At 35.9% G+C, this 15,033-nt stretch overlaps 1 protein-coding gene across 4 annotated transcripts; it reads left to right on the forward strand.

Annotated features, from left to right (window-relative positions):
• Positions 1-6,016: 6,016 nt before the first annotated feature.
• On the forward strand, positions 6,017-8,902 carry LOC132618776 (transcription factor MYB90-like). 4 transcript variants are annotated; one of them, XM_060333787.1, is made up of 5 exons: positions 6,019-6,174; positions 6,518-6,664; positions 7,740-7,869; positions 8,014-8,567; positions 8,610-8,902. In XM_060333787.1, the coding sequence occupies exons 2-5, from the start codon at positions 6,532-6,534 to the stop codon at positions 8,762-8,764; spliced, it is 972 nt and encodes a 323-aa protein (XP_060189770.1). In that variant the 5' UTR covers positions 6,019-6,174; positions 6,518-6,531; the 3' UTR covers positions 8,765-8,902. The 4 variants fall into 4 exon arrangements, with proteins under 4 accessions (XP_060189769.1, XP_060189770.1, XP_060189767.1 ...); XM_060333786.1 differs by having other exon boundaries at positions 6,017-6,162; positions 8,014-8,902; XM_060333784.1 differs by having other exon boundaries at positions 8,014-8,902.
• The last annotated feature ends 6,131 nt before the right edge of the window (positions 8,903-15,033 follow it).

Genomic DNA, 15,033 nt, shown 5'->3' on the forward strand with positions numbered 1-15,033 from the left:
CGACAAGGCTAACAAAATAATATACCAAAACGTGAGCCGACAAGATAAAAGACTTCTACGATACATGACAGTCTACGAGCCTCTAAGAAGAGTATGAATATTATCATCAGGACGGGACAGGGTCATCAGGACGGGACAGGGCCCCGCCATGCCCATACATATACAAAAAGAAAGTACCAAGAGTTGCAGCTCCGAATCAAATGGAGCTCCTTTATGCAGTCTCTGAGCAAGCAGTCTATGGGTCAAGTCTATCTCCCTGTCCACCAGCGGGCATGACGCTGCATCCACTAACAAAAGGACGTCAGTACGAATAATTAACTGAGTATGTAAAGCATAATCAACAACATAATAAAAGCATGAGAAATAATATAAGATAGAAAAGTCATGGAATGAAAGAGACATTTATACCTCTGGCGACGTTCATCATATTTACTTACCCTCTTTCTAATGGGAAACTTCCATTTCATACATTTATACATATAGTAGTATCATACCCGACCATAGAGGTTCAGTGTCTTGCATGCCCGACCATCATAAGGTTCGGTGTTATACATAGCTAGCCCTACCAAGGCTCAGTGTCATCCGTACCCAACTGCAGTGGTGTGCGCGCGATAGATATCATACCCGACCATATAAGCTCGGTGTTCTTAGTAGTCATACTTTAGTATATAAATATATATACATAGGAGTACATAGATATCCTCAACATCATCATCATCATCATCATCATCATCATCATCATCATTTTCATTATATCCTTCCTTAGAGGATCAACTATCATAGGATGGGACCAATGGTATCGTGAGAATATCAAGATCATGAGCTTTAGTGATTCTAGGAATGAAATCATCATGGAAGATACTATGGATTCCACATGAGGGTATACATCAATGGGATCATGCCTTAAGAAAGAAGAGCTAGCCTTACATACCTCTTTGTCCTCTTAACTACTTAACGTTTACCGCCCAAGCTTGAGAAATCTACATTTAAAAGGATTCAGACCATGGTTAAGTCCCAGAGACACTCTTAAATTCAAACTAGAATAGTTCATGAGCTAACGGAAATTGGGCAGCATTTCTCCTATTTCATCTACTTCTACAAAATTCCAAAACAACTCCCAATCAACAATGACATTATCAACAATACCACAATCAAGAGACTTCATTCAAGTTAAGCATCATTCAATCCCCGCAACTCCTCTCAAGATCACTAATAATAATAATCTCAACACACTTCATATACACTTACATACAATACTTCCTCAACATCATTAGACTCACCCACAACAAGGTTATACTCATAACATGCCAAGAATATCAATTCAAGTTAATACATAGCTCAAAATATCCTCAAATTCCTACTTGAACTCCATTTTCATTTTTCTTCCTTCACCCACATGGTATAACAATCAAACAACCTCAACCATATGTAGAAGATGTAAAAACTTACCTTAATCTCACAAGAACAAGTCTTGAATCAACTTACTCCTCCAAAGTGAAAAACCCTAACATCAACACCCAAGAAAAACATGAGCTCCACAAGCCCTATCAAGCTTCTTTGCACTTGAACCTCTTAATTCTTTTGGATTTTCTTGGGTTTTGGCTTGGATTAGTTTATAGACCTAGAGAGAGGGTTTTGGAGAGCTTAAGGATCTATTTTGCGGAAATAATGAGTCTAAATGAAGTGGGACAAAATATATAAAGCGTGACTTAAAAACCCGACGGGCAATTCTATGCCCACTTTGACGGGCCATCATAATTCCTACGGACCGTCAAAATGCTCCGTCAAACTGCTCAGTCAAACATGGCTCACTGTAACTGTTTTACGCTAGGAAGATACAATTTGACGGGCTATAGGAATTTCTGCGGTCCGTTAAACTGCCCAGCTTCGCACAGCTCACTGTAACCGTTATACGGTGGTGCTCCACCATTTGACGGGCCGTCAAATATCCTATGGTCTGTTAAAGTGCCATCTTCCGATAAGTTGCTCCTTTCGATTTGTTTGACTCTCAATCCTTATGGAACCTTATTGGCACTTGAATAACACTTCATTAACCATACAAGAGGCCTCATAGCCCCTCCTCAAAACATTACTAAATAAATATTAGCTCAGTTATAGCGAAAACCTTTCCAAACATGACTTACATCTCACTTCCTTCAACGAACTTAGTTCCACATTCTCATATGACTTCAAAATCCTATGGAACACACTTTAAGCTATCTAATACTTTCCTTAATCTCGTAAGGACTTCTTATTCTCCTTAAGCTCGCATTAGTCTACTCTCAATGCAATAAGTCCGAAATCTCAGAGGTGTAACACCAACCTCTCCTCAAGCCCTCGTCCACCACCGCGACTGATTTCAATTGACATCGATATCTCGGTCACCCGTCCTCATCTATTCTTCATCAAGTTTTATAGCTTTTAGTTATTTCATCTCCTCAGAAAAATCTTTCTATTGCAATTCTTATCAATGCAATAATATGCAATGTCGCTAAATATTCACACCTATTCCGACTCAGACTGGGCAAGTAATCATGAAGATTAGTGGCGTACGCAGGATTTTGAGTAAGCAGTGTAACATATTAAAAGAGAACAAATAATAAATATTATAACTTCATATTAAAGAAACAAAATATAAATAAAATGAATAGATTTTTAATACAACTCTTATCTATGAGTTTTTTTATTTTTTTGAAATGTATTCAGAATAATCTCAATAAAACTAATACTAAACACTTTTTTATATAGGGTACCAAAAATCACTAAAAATCATTATTCGTTTTCTTTGGCAAATCATTCTTAAACAATTTCATTGGTCTAAAGAAAAAAACTGAAAGGAAAAAAAAGTAGCACAACACCCTAAACTCCAAAAAAAAAAAAAAAAAAAAAAAAAGAGCACAACACCCTAAACTCCAAAAAAAAAGTAGCACAACACCCTAAACTCCACATACTTTAGTTTCACAAATCTCGATAATCAACGTATGAGTCTTTGGACTAATTGGTTCATTGCTTTATTATCTTAATAGAGGTCAGCAGTTTGAACCGGGACAACATATTCTTCTCTAAACGAGGGTTTTTCAAAAAACACCAAAAATGATGCCGTTGAGCTTCGATCTCGCTACCTCTAGGTTTAAATGAAGCAACTAACTAATTGTGTTATGCAGTTCTTTATGTGACGCAATGCCACTTTGTTCTATATATCTCCTTTTTTGTCTTTATCTTTTAAATTATATATACTTATGTAGTAAAACAAATTTCGCTGAAGCATGTTACGTGACACCCCTCGAACTAAGGTAAATCCACCCCTGATGAAGATTTCTCCTTTACTACAACATACATTGTGTTTTTAGGCTCCAAACAAATCTCATGGAGTTCTAAGAAGCAAAGGATTGTTGCCTGTTCATCTACAAAAGCTGAATATCGTGCTATTGCTTCAACTTTAACTGAAGTTTATTAGTTCAGTAATTTGCTTAAGTATCTATCTCTCTTTCTCAAGGAATTGCCAGTTATCTATGACAATCTTGGCATGACCTATGTGTGTGCTGGCCTAGTTTTTTATCCGAAATGAAGCACATCGAGATTGACTATCATTTTGTTTGAAATCTATATCAACAAGGCCTTCTGCATGTTTCACCCCGAGAGTAGCTGGTTGATCTTCTCACCAAGACCCTTCTAAAAGCTCGATTCGAAGAACCAAGGTCCAAGATTGGTATATCGGACTAGTCCACCATCTTTGGAGGGGGGGGGGGGGGGGGGGCATAGTAGTGATATCTTTTGATTGATACTACGATATCTTTTGAATGATTTTCCATATTTTATTATCTCTACCATTGGTTTAATTTTTTAATTATGATTACGAAAAGATCACAAATTTTAATTAGTTGACTCTTTCCTTATTAGCTGGCCGTTTGCTCTTGTATAAATCCACATTCTTATAATATAGAAAAACTCTTCTCTCCAGCAGTAAAGTTCTATATCGATCCTTTAAACTTAACATTAAATTTCATTTAGACACTTGAACAACGACCTTTTCCAACTGAATATCTGAACAAATAATAAAGTGTTTTTAAAAGATACTTTCGGTTCAAATTTTGGAATTTTTTTTTAGCGTGTTCCGAAGCGTCTATTAGGTAGTTAAGTTAACCACATAAAATATGTCATCTCCTTTAATTATACACATTAGCCTCAATTGGAACATGCTTGAGTTTTTACGGCTTATTGAGGCTAATGCGTGTAACTAAAGGAGGTGACATATTTTAAGTGGTTAACTTATCTATATAATAGGAACTTGAAAATACACGCAAAACTTCTTCCAAATTTGAATGGGAAAATACATAACCCCCCCCCCCCCCCCAACGTATACTCGGATTAATTATGACGCACCCAACCTTTACGGGCGATCTATTAGCCCACTGGCCTTATTTGTGCTGTATTTTTGTACCATTTTTCGGCTGACGTGGCACAATCAAAATTGATGCCCAGTTGCACAGTGGAGAGTGTTGCACACTCTCCGCCACATTGGTGCCAGGTCAGTGCCACGTCACTGCCACGTTGTCGTCTTCTTCTTCTTCTTCTTCTTCTTCTTCTTCTTCTTCTTCTTCTTCTTCATTTCAAGAAATCAATCAACCCATTTTCCTCCATTAACACACACATATTCAATTTCATCAATCATAAAAAACTTATTTTCAAGAAATCAACCAACCCATATTCTTCCTCCATTAACACACACACATTCAATTTTATCATCAATCATACATATCTTTTCAAGAAATCAACCAACTCATTTTCTTCCTCCATTAACACACATACATTCAACCCATTTTCTTCCTCCATTAACACACACACATTGAAGGGCAACCAGTCCATTTGAAGGGCAGTTCGTGCAATTTCTTCATTGTTTATTTTGAAGAAAAAACAATATAAACAATGAAAGGCAGTTCGTGCAATAAATATTTTTGAGCAACCAGTCCATTTGAAGGGCAGTTCGTGCTTTCTTCATTGTTTATTTTGAAGAAATAAACAATATAAACAATGAAGGACAGTTCGTGCAATAAATATTTTTGAGAAACTAGTCCATTTGAAGGGCATTTCTTGCAATTTCTTCATTGTCTATTTTGAAGAAAATGGGTTGAGTGTGTGTGTATTAATAGAGGAAGAAAATAGGTTGAATGTGTGTGTGTTAATGGAGGAAGAATATGGGTTGGTTGATTTCTTGAAAAGATATTTATGATTGATGAAAGAAATTGAATGTGTGTGTTAATGGAGGAAGAAAATGGGTTGAATGTGTGTTGTTAATGGAGGAAGAAAATGGGTTGAATGTGTGTGTGTGTGTGTGTGTGTGTGTATGTTAACGGAGGAAGAAAATGGGTTGAATGTGTGTGTGTGTGTGTGTGTATGTTAACGGAGGAAGAAAATGGGTTGAATGTGTGTGTGTTAATGGAGGAAGAAAATAGGTTGATGGATTTCTTGAAATGAAGAAGAAGAAGAAGAAGAAGGGTTTAGTGATGAAGAAGAAGAAGGGTTTAGTGATGAAGAAGACAAAATTAATTGAGGGTTTAATGGTTAATTAGAGGTTAATTAGTGTAAATATAATTAATAAAAGAAAAATCAAATGAAAAAAAGAAAGGAAAAGTGGCACTGACGTGGCACCAATGTGGCGGAGAGTGTGCAACACTCTCCACTGTGCAACTGGGCGTCAAATTTTGATTGTGCCACGTTAGCCGAAAAATGGTACAAAAATACAGAAAAAATAAGGCCAGGGGGTAATAGGTTGCCCGCAAAGGTTGGGTGGGTCATAATTAATCCAAGTATATGTTGGGGGGGGGGGGGGGGGGGTTATGTATATTCCCAATTTGAATTGAAAGTGTCTAGCAAAAACACTTTATCATGTGTTCAGATGTTCAAGTGGAACGAGTCATTATTCGAATATCTAAATAAAATTTTCTGATAAATGTAAGGAATTATCGATGTTAAACCTTTATTTCAACATTGTCACAACTCATAAGTGTACAAATTTTAACTTGGACACTTTATGAATTGATGGTAATCGGGTGACCACGTCAGACTTTCGGACATCTTGCAAAATCAATTCGTGTATATAAAGCAAATCAGTGGGAGGATCTACCAAAAGCAATGAAGCTATAGCTACACGCTGCTATAGAGGTATTTTCAGTGGTACGTTAATACATACCCCTTCTGTTTTTTTTTTTTTTTTTTTTTAGTCCGTTTTAAAAAAATTATCTTTACTTTTTTGACAACACTTTAATTCTAACTTTTCATATGATATGTTTAAGATAATAAGATGCATTTTGATACATTTTACATACTTTTAATATAAGATCATAAGATTCAAAAGTCTTCTTTATTTTCTTAAATTTCATGTCAAATCAAGATGAGGAAAACTAATTGAAGCAATTAGTATAGATTTAGCTTTCCAACGTGCTCTACTTTTGCTTAAACTTAATCATTGGAGTAATACTTGTGTTTCTTATTGGTGACAATATTTGCAGTGAGACAGAGCTGGCCTACATCATGAGTACTTCTAATGATAAGCTATCATCACGAGTGAAGAAAGGTGCATGGACTCAAGAAGAAGATGTTCTATTGAGAAACTGCATAGAAAAGTATGGAGAAGTAAAGTGGCATCGAGTTCCTGTGAGAGCTGGTAAAGAATTTCTATATTATCAATGTATTTTAACTCTACGTAATATTTCTTCCTTTTTAATTTAAGGGTGTGTACCGTGAGAAGAAAAATACTCCATCTTTTTCAATTTATGTGAACCTATTTTCTTTCTAGTTTATGTCAAAATGAATGACCTCTTTCCTAATTTGGAAACAAATTCACTTTATGAATGATTTACAGTCACATAAATATTTAAGACTTATTTTAAACCACAAGTTTTAAAAGTTTTCCCTCTTCTTAAATGTCGTGCCCAGTCAAATGGCTTCGCATAAATTGAAACGGAGGGAGTATGTTTTTTGAAAAATAAGAAGTTTTTTAATTTGTTTTAAAATTTGGGAAATAAGTAGAAAATATAATTCTAAAAGACTTTGTATATAATCTAAGCAAATATTATTGGGGGTTGGCAATTGACATGTGGGGCTAGGGATGTCGGGGTGGCTGGGATAGCCGAGGCCACGGGTGTGGAGTGAAGATGAGGTGTGTTACGTTGGAGGTGGGAAGGACACAAACACTGTGAAATGCTACGTTTTATTACTTTCACTAGGGAAGTCATTATCCTTATTTTTACAAAACTTGTTTTCCTAGAAAAAATATTCTTAAAAAATTTTAACTAACCAAACATGAGGACAAAAACACACTCTAATGTGCATCTAACTTTTCTTTTTAGCTTGTTGTGAAAAAACAGTCTCTTTTAGTATTTGATAACTCTCTAATTCTAACATTCTACATGTCTTGTTTAAGACCATAAGGTGCTTTTAGTATATCAAACACATCTTTAGTCTAAAACCAGAAAATTCAAAAATTTCCCATTTTTTCTAAAAATTTGTGTGTAGCCAAACTAAAATAATTAAATTGAGACGGAGGAAGTACATATTTTACTTAATTTTTTCACGCAACTAATCTCATGAACAAATTGATTTGATAATTATATATAACCCATTTTTACCGCGTATAGGTGTTAACTCCCAGTATCAGCATAGTTCTCTTTGTATTTATAGCAGAAAGAGTATGTGGATGTATTTTATACCATTGTGTTTTGGATTTTGAATATATGCAGGATTGAATAGATGCAGGAAGAGTTGCAGACTAAGGTGGTTAAATTATCTAAGGCCACATATAAAGAGAGGGGACTTCAATTTTGATGAAGTGGATCTCATGTTGAGGCTACATAAGCTTTTAGGCAACAGGCAAGTCCAAGTTCAATGGCTTCATGGCCATATTCTTGATTGTTATAAGTGAAAACATTGTGTCTGATTTTCCATACGTAGTGACGAAGAAGGCTTGCTGCATGCTTAATAACTTGTGTCTGACTAATTTGTCCTTTTTTTTAGATGGTCACTTATAGCTGGTAGACTTCCTGGAAGAACAGCAAATGATGTCAAAAATTACTGGAACACTCATCTTCGTAAGAAATTAATTGCATATCATGGTAAATTAGAGCAACAACAAGAGAGGAAGCACAAAAAAGACGTGAAGAACAACACCATAATTAGACCTCGACCTCGAACCTTCTCAGGGACAATTATAAGCACTACGTGTGTTAAATGTAATAACACAAACAGTACTTTACATAATAAGGATGAATTAGAAGGCAGCCAAAAAGTAGTAATAACTTTTGGTGTTCAGAATAATTCGAAGCCGACAACAACTGATGAAGAAGAATTGACAGAAGATGGAATTCAATGGTGGGCCAATTTACTAGCTAACAACAACAGCAACATGATCACTGTAATTCCACAAGTGGGGTCTGGGGAGAGTATAGTGTACGCAGACCCTATCCCTAGCTTGGAAGGTGGAAAGGTTATTTCTGGTAGACCCTCGACTCAAGGAAAAGACATTCAAAACAGTCCAGATTTACTAACTAACAACGACAACAATGAGATTGATAATAATAATAATAATAATAATAATAATAATAATAATAATAATAATAATAATAATAATAATTCACCAACTTCGTTGTACGAGGAAATGGCACTTCCATTGGTAAATAATGTTGAGAGCAACATCTACATGCAGGAAGGAGAAAGTAGCCTAAGTGACTTTTCTTTTGATATTGACATTTGGGATCTACTTAATTAAAAGGCTCAATACAGTACAGAAACGGGTGTATGATTTAAAGTATTATAATAGGTTTAACTTATAAGATTTATAGCACTGGATATATTCATTGTACTTGTAAAATTATTGATATCAATATTGTTATTGTTATTGTTATTCTATCAGTATCTTATTCTTCAATTTTATTACTACTATTGTTGTCAATTCGTGAACTATGATATGAATATATGCAAGTTAATACTCCATTGTTATGGAGTCATTTCTAAGGGAAACAATTAAGCATTCAGTTGGAGAAGCTTGTAGAAGAAGAAAGGGGATATTTTCATTTCATGTGTGTGCATAATGAAGATGCACTGCTTTTATACAACTTTGCATACATGTGCATGTGAGTAGCACATGTTATTTAACTAACTTTCTCTAACACACATGCTAACTAACTCTAACAAACTCATTTAATGCTAATCTAGGCTAATCTCCAATACTCCCCCTCAAGCTGGAGGTTGAGTAGACATCAAGAACTCCAAGCTTGCTGAGTAGTAGGTGATGTTGAGATGCTCCCAAACCTTTTGTAAACAAGTCTGCCAGTTGGTTTCTTGTGTTAACATATTCAGTTTCCACCAAACCTGCTTTGATCTTTTCCCTTACAAAGTGGCAATCTATTTCTATATGCTTAGTTCTCTCGTGAAAGATAGGATTTGTAGCAATCTGCATTGCTGCTTTATTATCACAATATAACTAGACTGGTACATCTAGCTCCTTCAAAATCCCTACTAGCCAAATTATTTCTAATATTGCAGCTCCCATGCTTCTATATTCTGCTTCAGCTGAGCTCTTGCTCACTGTATGCTGTTTTTTTGACTTCCATGAAATAAGAGAATTTCCCAGCTTGACCACATAACCTGTCACTGACCTCTTAGTGTTAGGCCATCCTGCCCAATCTGAGTCACAATATGCTGACAGTTGTGTATCTGAATCACTGTTTAACAACAATAACCCTTGTCCTGGACTCCTTTTATGTATCTGATCAGCCTCAAAGCAGCCTCCCAATGTGAAGCCTTTGGTTGCTGCATGAATAGAGATAGCATTTGAACAGTGAAGCTTATATCAGGTCTTGTGATTGTGAGATATATCAATCTCCCAACTAGTCTTTGGTATCCATTAATGTCCTTCAGTGGATGATCATCTAGTTTCCCTGTGTATTCATCATGATCCACAGTTGTGAGTTTCATATTTTGTTCTAATGGCGTGCTTGGAAATTTTGCACCACCAAGACCTGAGTCTGATATTAACTCAAGAGCATATTTTCTCTGAGTAAGTAAGATCCCAGATTTAGACCTCAATTCCTAAGAAATACTTGAGATCTCCAAGGTCCTTGATTTTGAAGTGACTATGCAGGACTGATTTCAGTTCCTGAATCAACTTCATGCTACTGCCTGTGAGAAGTAAATCATCCATATATACCAATACAATCACTATGTCAGTACCATCCTTCTTTGTGAACAATGAATGATCATAGGAACTTTAAGCATATCCTGCAGTGAGCAATGCTTCAGTAAGTTTGAGGTTCCATTGTCTGGAGGCTTGTTTTAAGCCATAAAGTGATTTGAGTAACTTGCTCACCTTGTACTCCCCCTGCCACTGGAAGCCTAGAGACAACTCCATGTAAACCTCTTCTGATAAATCACCTTGTAAAAAGGCATTATGGACATCCATCTGGTATAAGGGCCAGGTATGTGATGCTTCAACACTAATAACAATCCTGACAGTGACCATTTTTGCCACTGAGAGAGAATGTCTCATGATAGTCCAATCCCTCTTGTTGGTTATACCTCTTAGCTACCAATCTAGCCTTGTATCTCTCCACTTCACCATTTGCCTTATGTTTCACCTTATACACCCATTTAGAGCCAATAGCTTTCTTGCCATAAGGAAAGTCAACTACTACCCAAGTCTTATTCTGCTCCAAAGCATCCACCTCTGCCTGTATTACCTCAACCTAATGTTCATACCTAGAAGCATCGTTGAAACTAGATGGTTCAAGGGCGGTTGAAAATGCAGCAATATTGTCTTAATATGCAGCACTAAGATGAGAGTATAATAAGCAATCTCCAATGGGATACAAGCAGGCTGAATTGGCTTTATGCTGCAGAATATAATCTTTGTGCCAAATAGGAACTTTAGAGGTTCTACTTGGCCTGGTAGGATTCTCAGAAGCAGTAACTGCCACTGCATCATCAGCCAAAGGCTCTGCTTGATCAGTGTCAGCCATAGTGTTTGTGGTGGACTCAAGTACAATAGGATTTTCCAAAACATCTGGAGTTTGTTGTTCAACAGGCTCATCTGAAGGTAGCTGCTCAGCAGGCTCCATCATCTGAGTTGGTTGTATGGTGTGATCAATGGATGGAGGTAGTTCCCTTGGATCATCATTAGGAACACTAACACTAGGGACTGATCCTAGAGGATTTGCAGGCATGAACAAATCTTCAGACTCTTCTTAGTTGGTCTTGAATGGAAAAATATGCTCCATGAAGGTGGCTTCTCTACTTACCAAGAAGGTTTTGGACTCTAAATCCAGCAATCTATAACTCTTTTGTGTCTCTGAATAACCCATGAGAACTGCCTTCCTGGCTTTAGGAGCAAACTTGTCCAGTCTTGGTAGAACTGTGTCAAAGCATAAGCATCCAAATACCTTCAAGTGATCTATTCTAGGTGGCTTTCCATAAAGCACTTCAGATAGGGATTTTCCTTTTTAAACCCCAGTAGGGAGTTTATTAATTAGGTAAGTGGCAGTTCTAACACAGTGTCCCCAAAATTTGATAGGAATGTTAGCCTGAATTCTCAAAGCTCTTGTAGTTTCTAGTATGTGTATGTGCTTTCTCTCCACAATTCCTTTTGTTGTGGAGTATATGCACAAAAGATTTGATAAACAATACCAAGAGTAGAAAACAATTCTGCACACCTTGAGTTAAAAAATTCTGTGCCATTATCTGATCTCAACACTTGCACTTTAATATCAAATTGAGTACTGACCATAGTGAAGAAGTCTTTTAAAACAAAACACACTTCAGCCTTAGATTAAAGTAAACAAATCCAAGTAAATCTATTGAAATCATCAGCTACTGTTAAAAAATATTGTTTCTCATCATAATTTGGGGTTTTGTAAGGACCCCACATCTACATGCACCAGCTGGAAAACATAAATTGACTTATTTAAGCTATCAAGAAATGTCAGTCTACTTTGCTTAGCTATAGGACAAATTTGATAGCAATCTAGATCATTGACCTTTATGTTATCCTTGAGAGAGGAAATGTGCTGCATTGCTTTGATGGATGGGTGACCAAGTCTGAGATGCCACAGTTCAGTCAAACTAGTGTCCTTTATTGCTGCCCCTACAGTTGCTTTTATTTCACTCCTCAACAAGTACAAGCCATTTGACTGTCTACCAATCCCAATTACCTTGCCACTGTAGAGAGCCTGCATGACAAAAAAGTTAGGAAAGAAACTAACACTGCATTGTAGTTCCTTAGTTAGTTTAGCAACTGAGAGAAGGTTGAATTTGAAGTCAGGAACATGCAGAACATCCTTCACCATTAAGTTTCCCAGAATCCCTGAATATCCTGTATTTATTATTTGTGCTTTGTTTCTTGTAGGTAGTTGAACTGTACTAGATGCATACTCTTCTAAACATTTCAAATCTTCTAACAAGCTCTTACAGGAAGTTATATGGTGTGTTGCTCCTGAGTCTACAATCCAATTACATGTAGTAGAATTTGGCATTAAAGACACATTTCCTGTCAAATTTGTGTTGCACTCACTTGGTCCTGCATTGTGATTCAGGTTCAAGCTTCTCAGTTGATTATGCTCCTCCTCAAAAAGGCCAAGGTCCTGTACCTGTCCATCAACTTGTGCATTGTTGGCATAAGGTCTGAAGTTGCCGGTTCTTTGTTGAGTTTGAGTGTTTATTCTAAAACTACCAGTATTGTTCTAATAAGCTCCAGGTGCATTGTTCTTTCTCTTGCTCTTAAAGTCAACAGGATATCCCACTACTCTATAGCAGTCCTCTGTCAGGTGATTTTTAAATCCACACATTTCATATCTTGTACCTAGTGTTTTCTTTCCCTTAAAACCATATCCTCTTCCTGCCATCATTGTGAGGGGTTCCTTATGCTTATCTACTACACCTAACAACCTTTGGCTCTCCTCTTGTGTTACTATTGCATAGGCTTGATTTACACTTGGAACATCAGTTTTGAGTAAAATGCCACTTCTCAAATGACTAAATGATTCATTTAATCCCATTAGAAACATCAGCAATCTTTGTTGACATAAGTGTTCTACATATGGTTTTGATTCAGGACATCCACATGCAGGTGCTGGAACAATCATATCATATTCATTCCACAAGTTTTCCATCTTAGTATAGTAGTCAGTTACAGAATCAGTACCTTGTCTTAGAGTCGCTACTTCTGTCCATAGTTGATATACTCTTGTGAGGTCTGATTTTTCAAATCTTTCCTTGAAATCTCCCCACACTCGTTTTGCATTTGAAGCATAAACTATAGTAGTCATCAAACCAGGTGTTGTTGTACTACTAATCTAAGAGAGAACTACTGCATTACATCTCTCCCACTGATCAACCAATTCTCATTTGTATTGACCTTTCGAACAGGTTCCATCTATGAACCCTAATTTGTTCTTCACCAATAGTAATAGTCTCATTGCTCCACTCCATAATCCATAATTCTTAAGACTTGTGAGTCTAACGACAATTAAAGCTACACCTGGTGTGTCAGAAGAATGGAGATATAAAGGATGATTGTGTTCGAGTGTTGCAACTGTCAATTCCGCCATTGTTGAGCTTCAATTCGAACCAGAAACTTCAATTTTCAATCGCTAATTCTATCCAGAAATCACTGCTCTGATACCATATCAATTTGTGAACTATGATATGAATATATGCAAGTTAATACTCCATTGTTATGGAGTCATTTCTAAGGGAAACAATTAAGCATTCAGTTGGAGAAACTTGTAGAAGAAGAAAAGGGATATTTTTATTTCATGTGTGTGCATAATGAAGATGCACTTCTTTTATACAACTTTGCATACAGGTGCACGTGAGCGACACATGTTATTTAACTAACTAACTTTCTCTAACACACATGCTAACTAACTCTAACAAACTCATTTAATGCTAATCTAGGCGAATCTCCATTAGTTGTTGTTTTTTTAACTTTTGCTATCTTTACTATTTTTGCTGTAAATACTTATTTTCTTCGATACTTGCATCATAGTGTTTTTACTCTTGTATTTCTCAAACCTGTTTTGATAAACGCTTTCCTTGAGTCGAAGATCTATCGAAAACAACTTCTCTGCCCCACAAAGGTAGGGATAAGGTCTGCGTATACCCCATCCTCCCTAGACCTCACTTATAGAATCACGCTGGGTATATTGTTGGTAGTTGTTGTTGTAAAATTATTATTCAAAATTTAGCATTTACTAGATTTTAGTGAATTGGTTCAATTAAAGGTATTGAGCATATAAGGCTCGATGCACCTCTATCAAGAGATGATATGGGTTTGTAAACTTATTGTAATAGCAACATATTTTGGTTCTTTTTGGCTAGTTGTACGTCCAAGTATATTTCTAGTTCTGTTGGATCAGTAATTTGGGTTTAAACTGTATATTTGACTTAAAAAATTGATTTATGTAAAATTATTAATTTAAAATTCAATAACTTGATAAGAGGGATTGCTTAGATGGTAAGCACCCTACACCTGGCAGTTACGAAAAATTCTCTGTCTACTTTGGTTTGGATCTCATCATTTTGATGGCTATATATTTTATTGGAGATTACTTGAATTGATCCCAAATTCAAATAAGTTTCTTTATAATTTGAATGGAAATGAAATTAAAAAGTGACATTAGAAGGCAAAAGTGAAGTGCATATAGTAAGTGTTGTTGGGCAGTTGCCGCCAATACTATAAGGGTCGTTTGGTAAGAGGTATTAGAAAAAATAATATTGATATTAGTTTGGTATTATTTAATACCATTATTAGTTATATATCATAATCAGTACTATTCTTATACATAGTAAATCATTGCATTAACAATAGCACTACTATTCTTATTCTAATACATCCTATTCAGTACTATTTAGACATTATTATGTCATGCATGTTATTAATTAGTACTCAAATGAAACAATCGATGAAAAATAATGTCAGCATAATTAATCCCATCATTACTAATTATAATATTACTCATGCGAACTATCTGCTAATTGTTGTTT

The sequence above is a fragment of the Lycium barbarum genome, chromosome 11, assembly GCF_019175385.1.
Source record: "Lycium barbarum isolate Lr01 chromosome 11, ASM1917538v2, whole genome shotgun sequence".
Taxonomy (NCBI): Eukaryota; Viridiplantae; Streptophyta; class Magnoliopsida; order Solanales; family Solanaceae; genus Lycium; species Lycium barbarum.

Excerpts from the sequence above, each read along its gene's own strand:
- LOC132618776 (XM_060333786.1), top strand. The coding sequence starts at position 6,532 with ATGAGTACTTCTAATGATAAGCTATCATCACGAGTGAAGAAAGGTGCA. Across the intron at positions 6,665-7,739 it reads TCGAGTTCCTGTGAGAGCTG|GATTGAATAGATGCAGGAAG; the intron begins GTAAAGAATTTC and ends GAATATATGCAG. Across the intron at positions 7,870-8,013 it reads CATAAGCTTTTAGGCAACAG|ATGGTCACTTATAGCTGGTA; the intron begins GCAAGTCCAAGT and ends CCTTTTTTTTAG.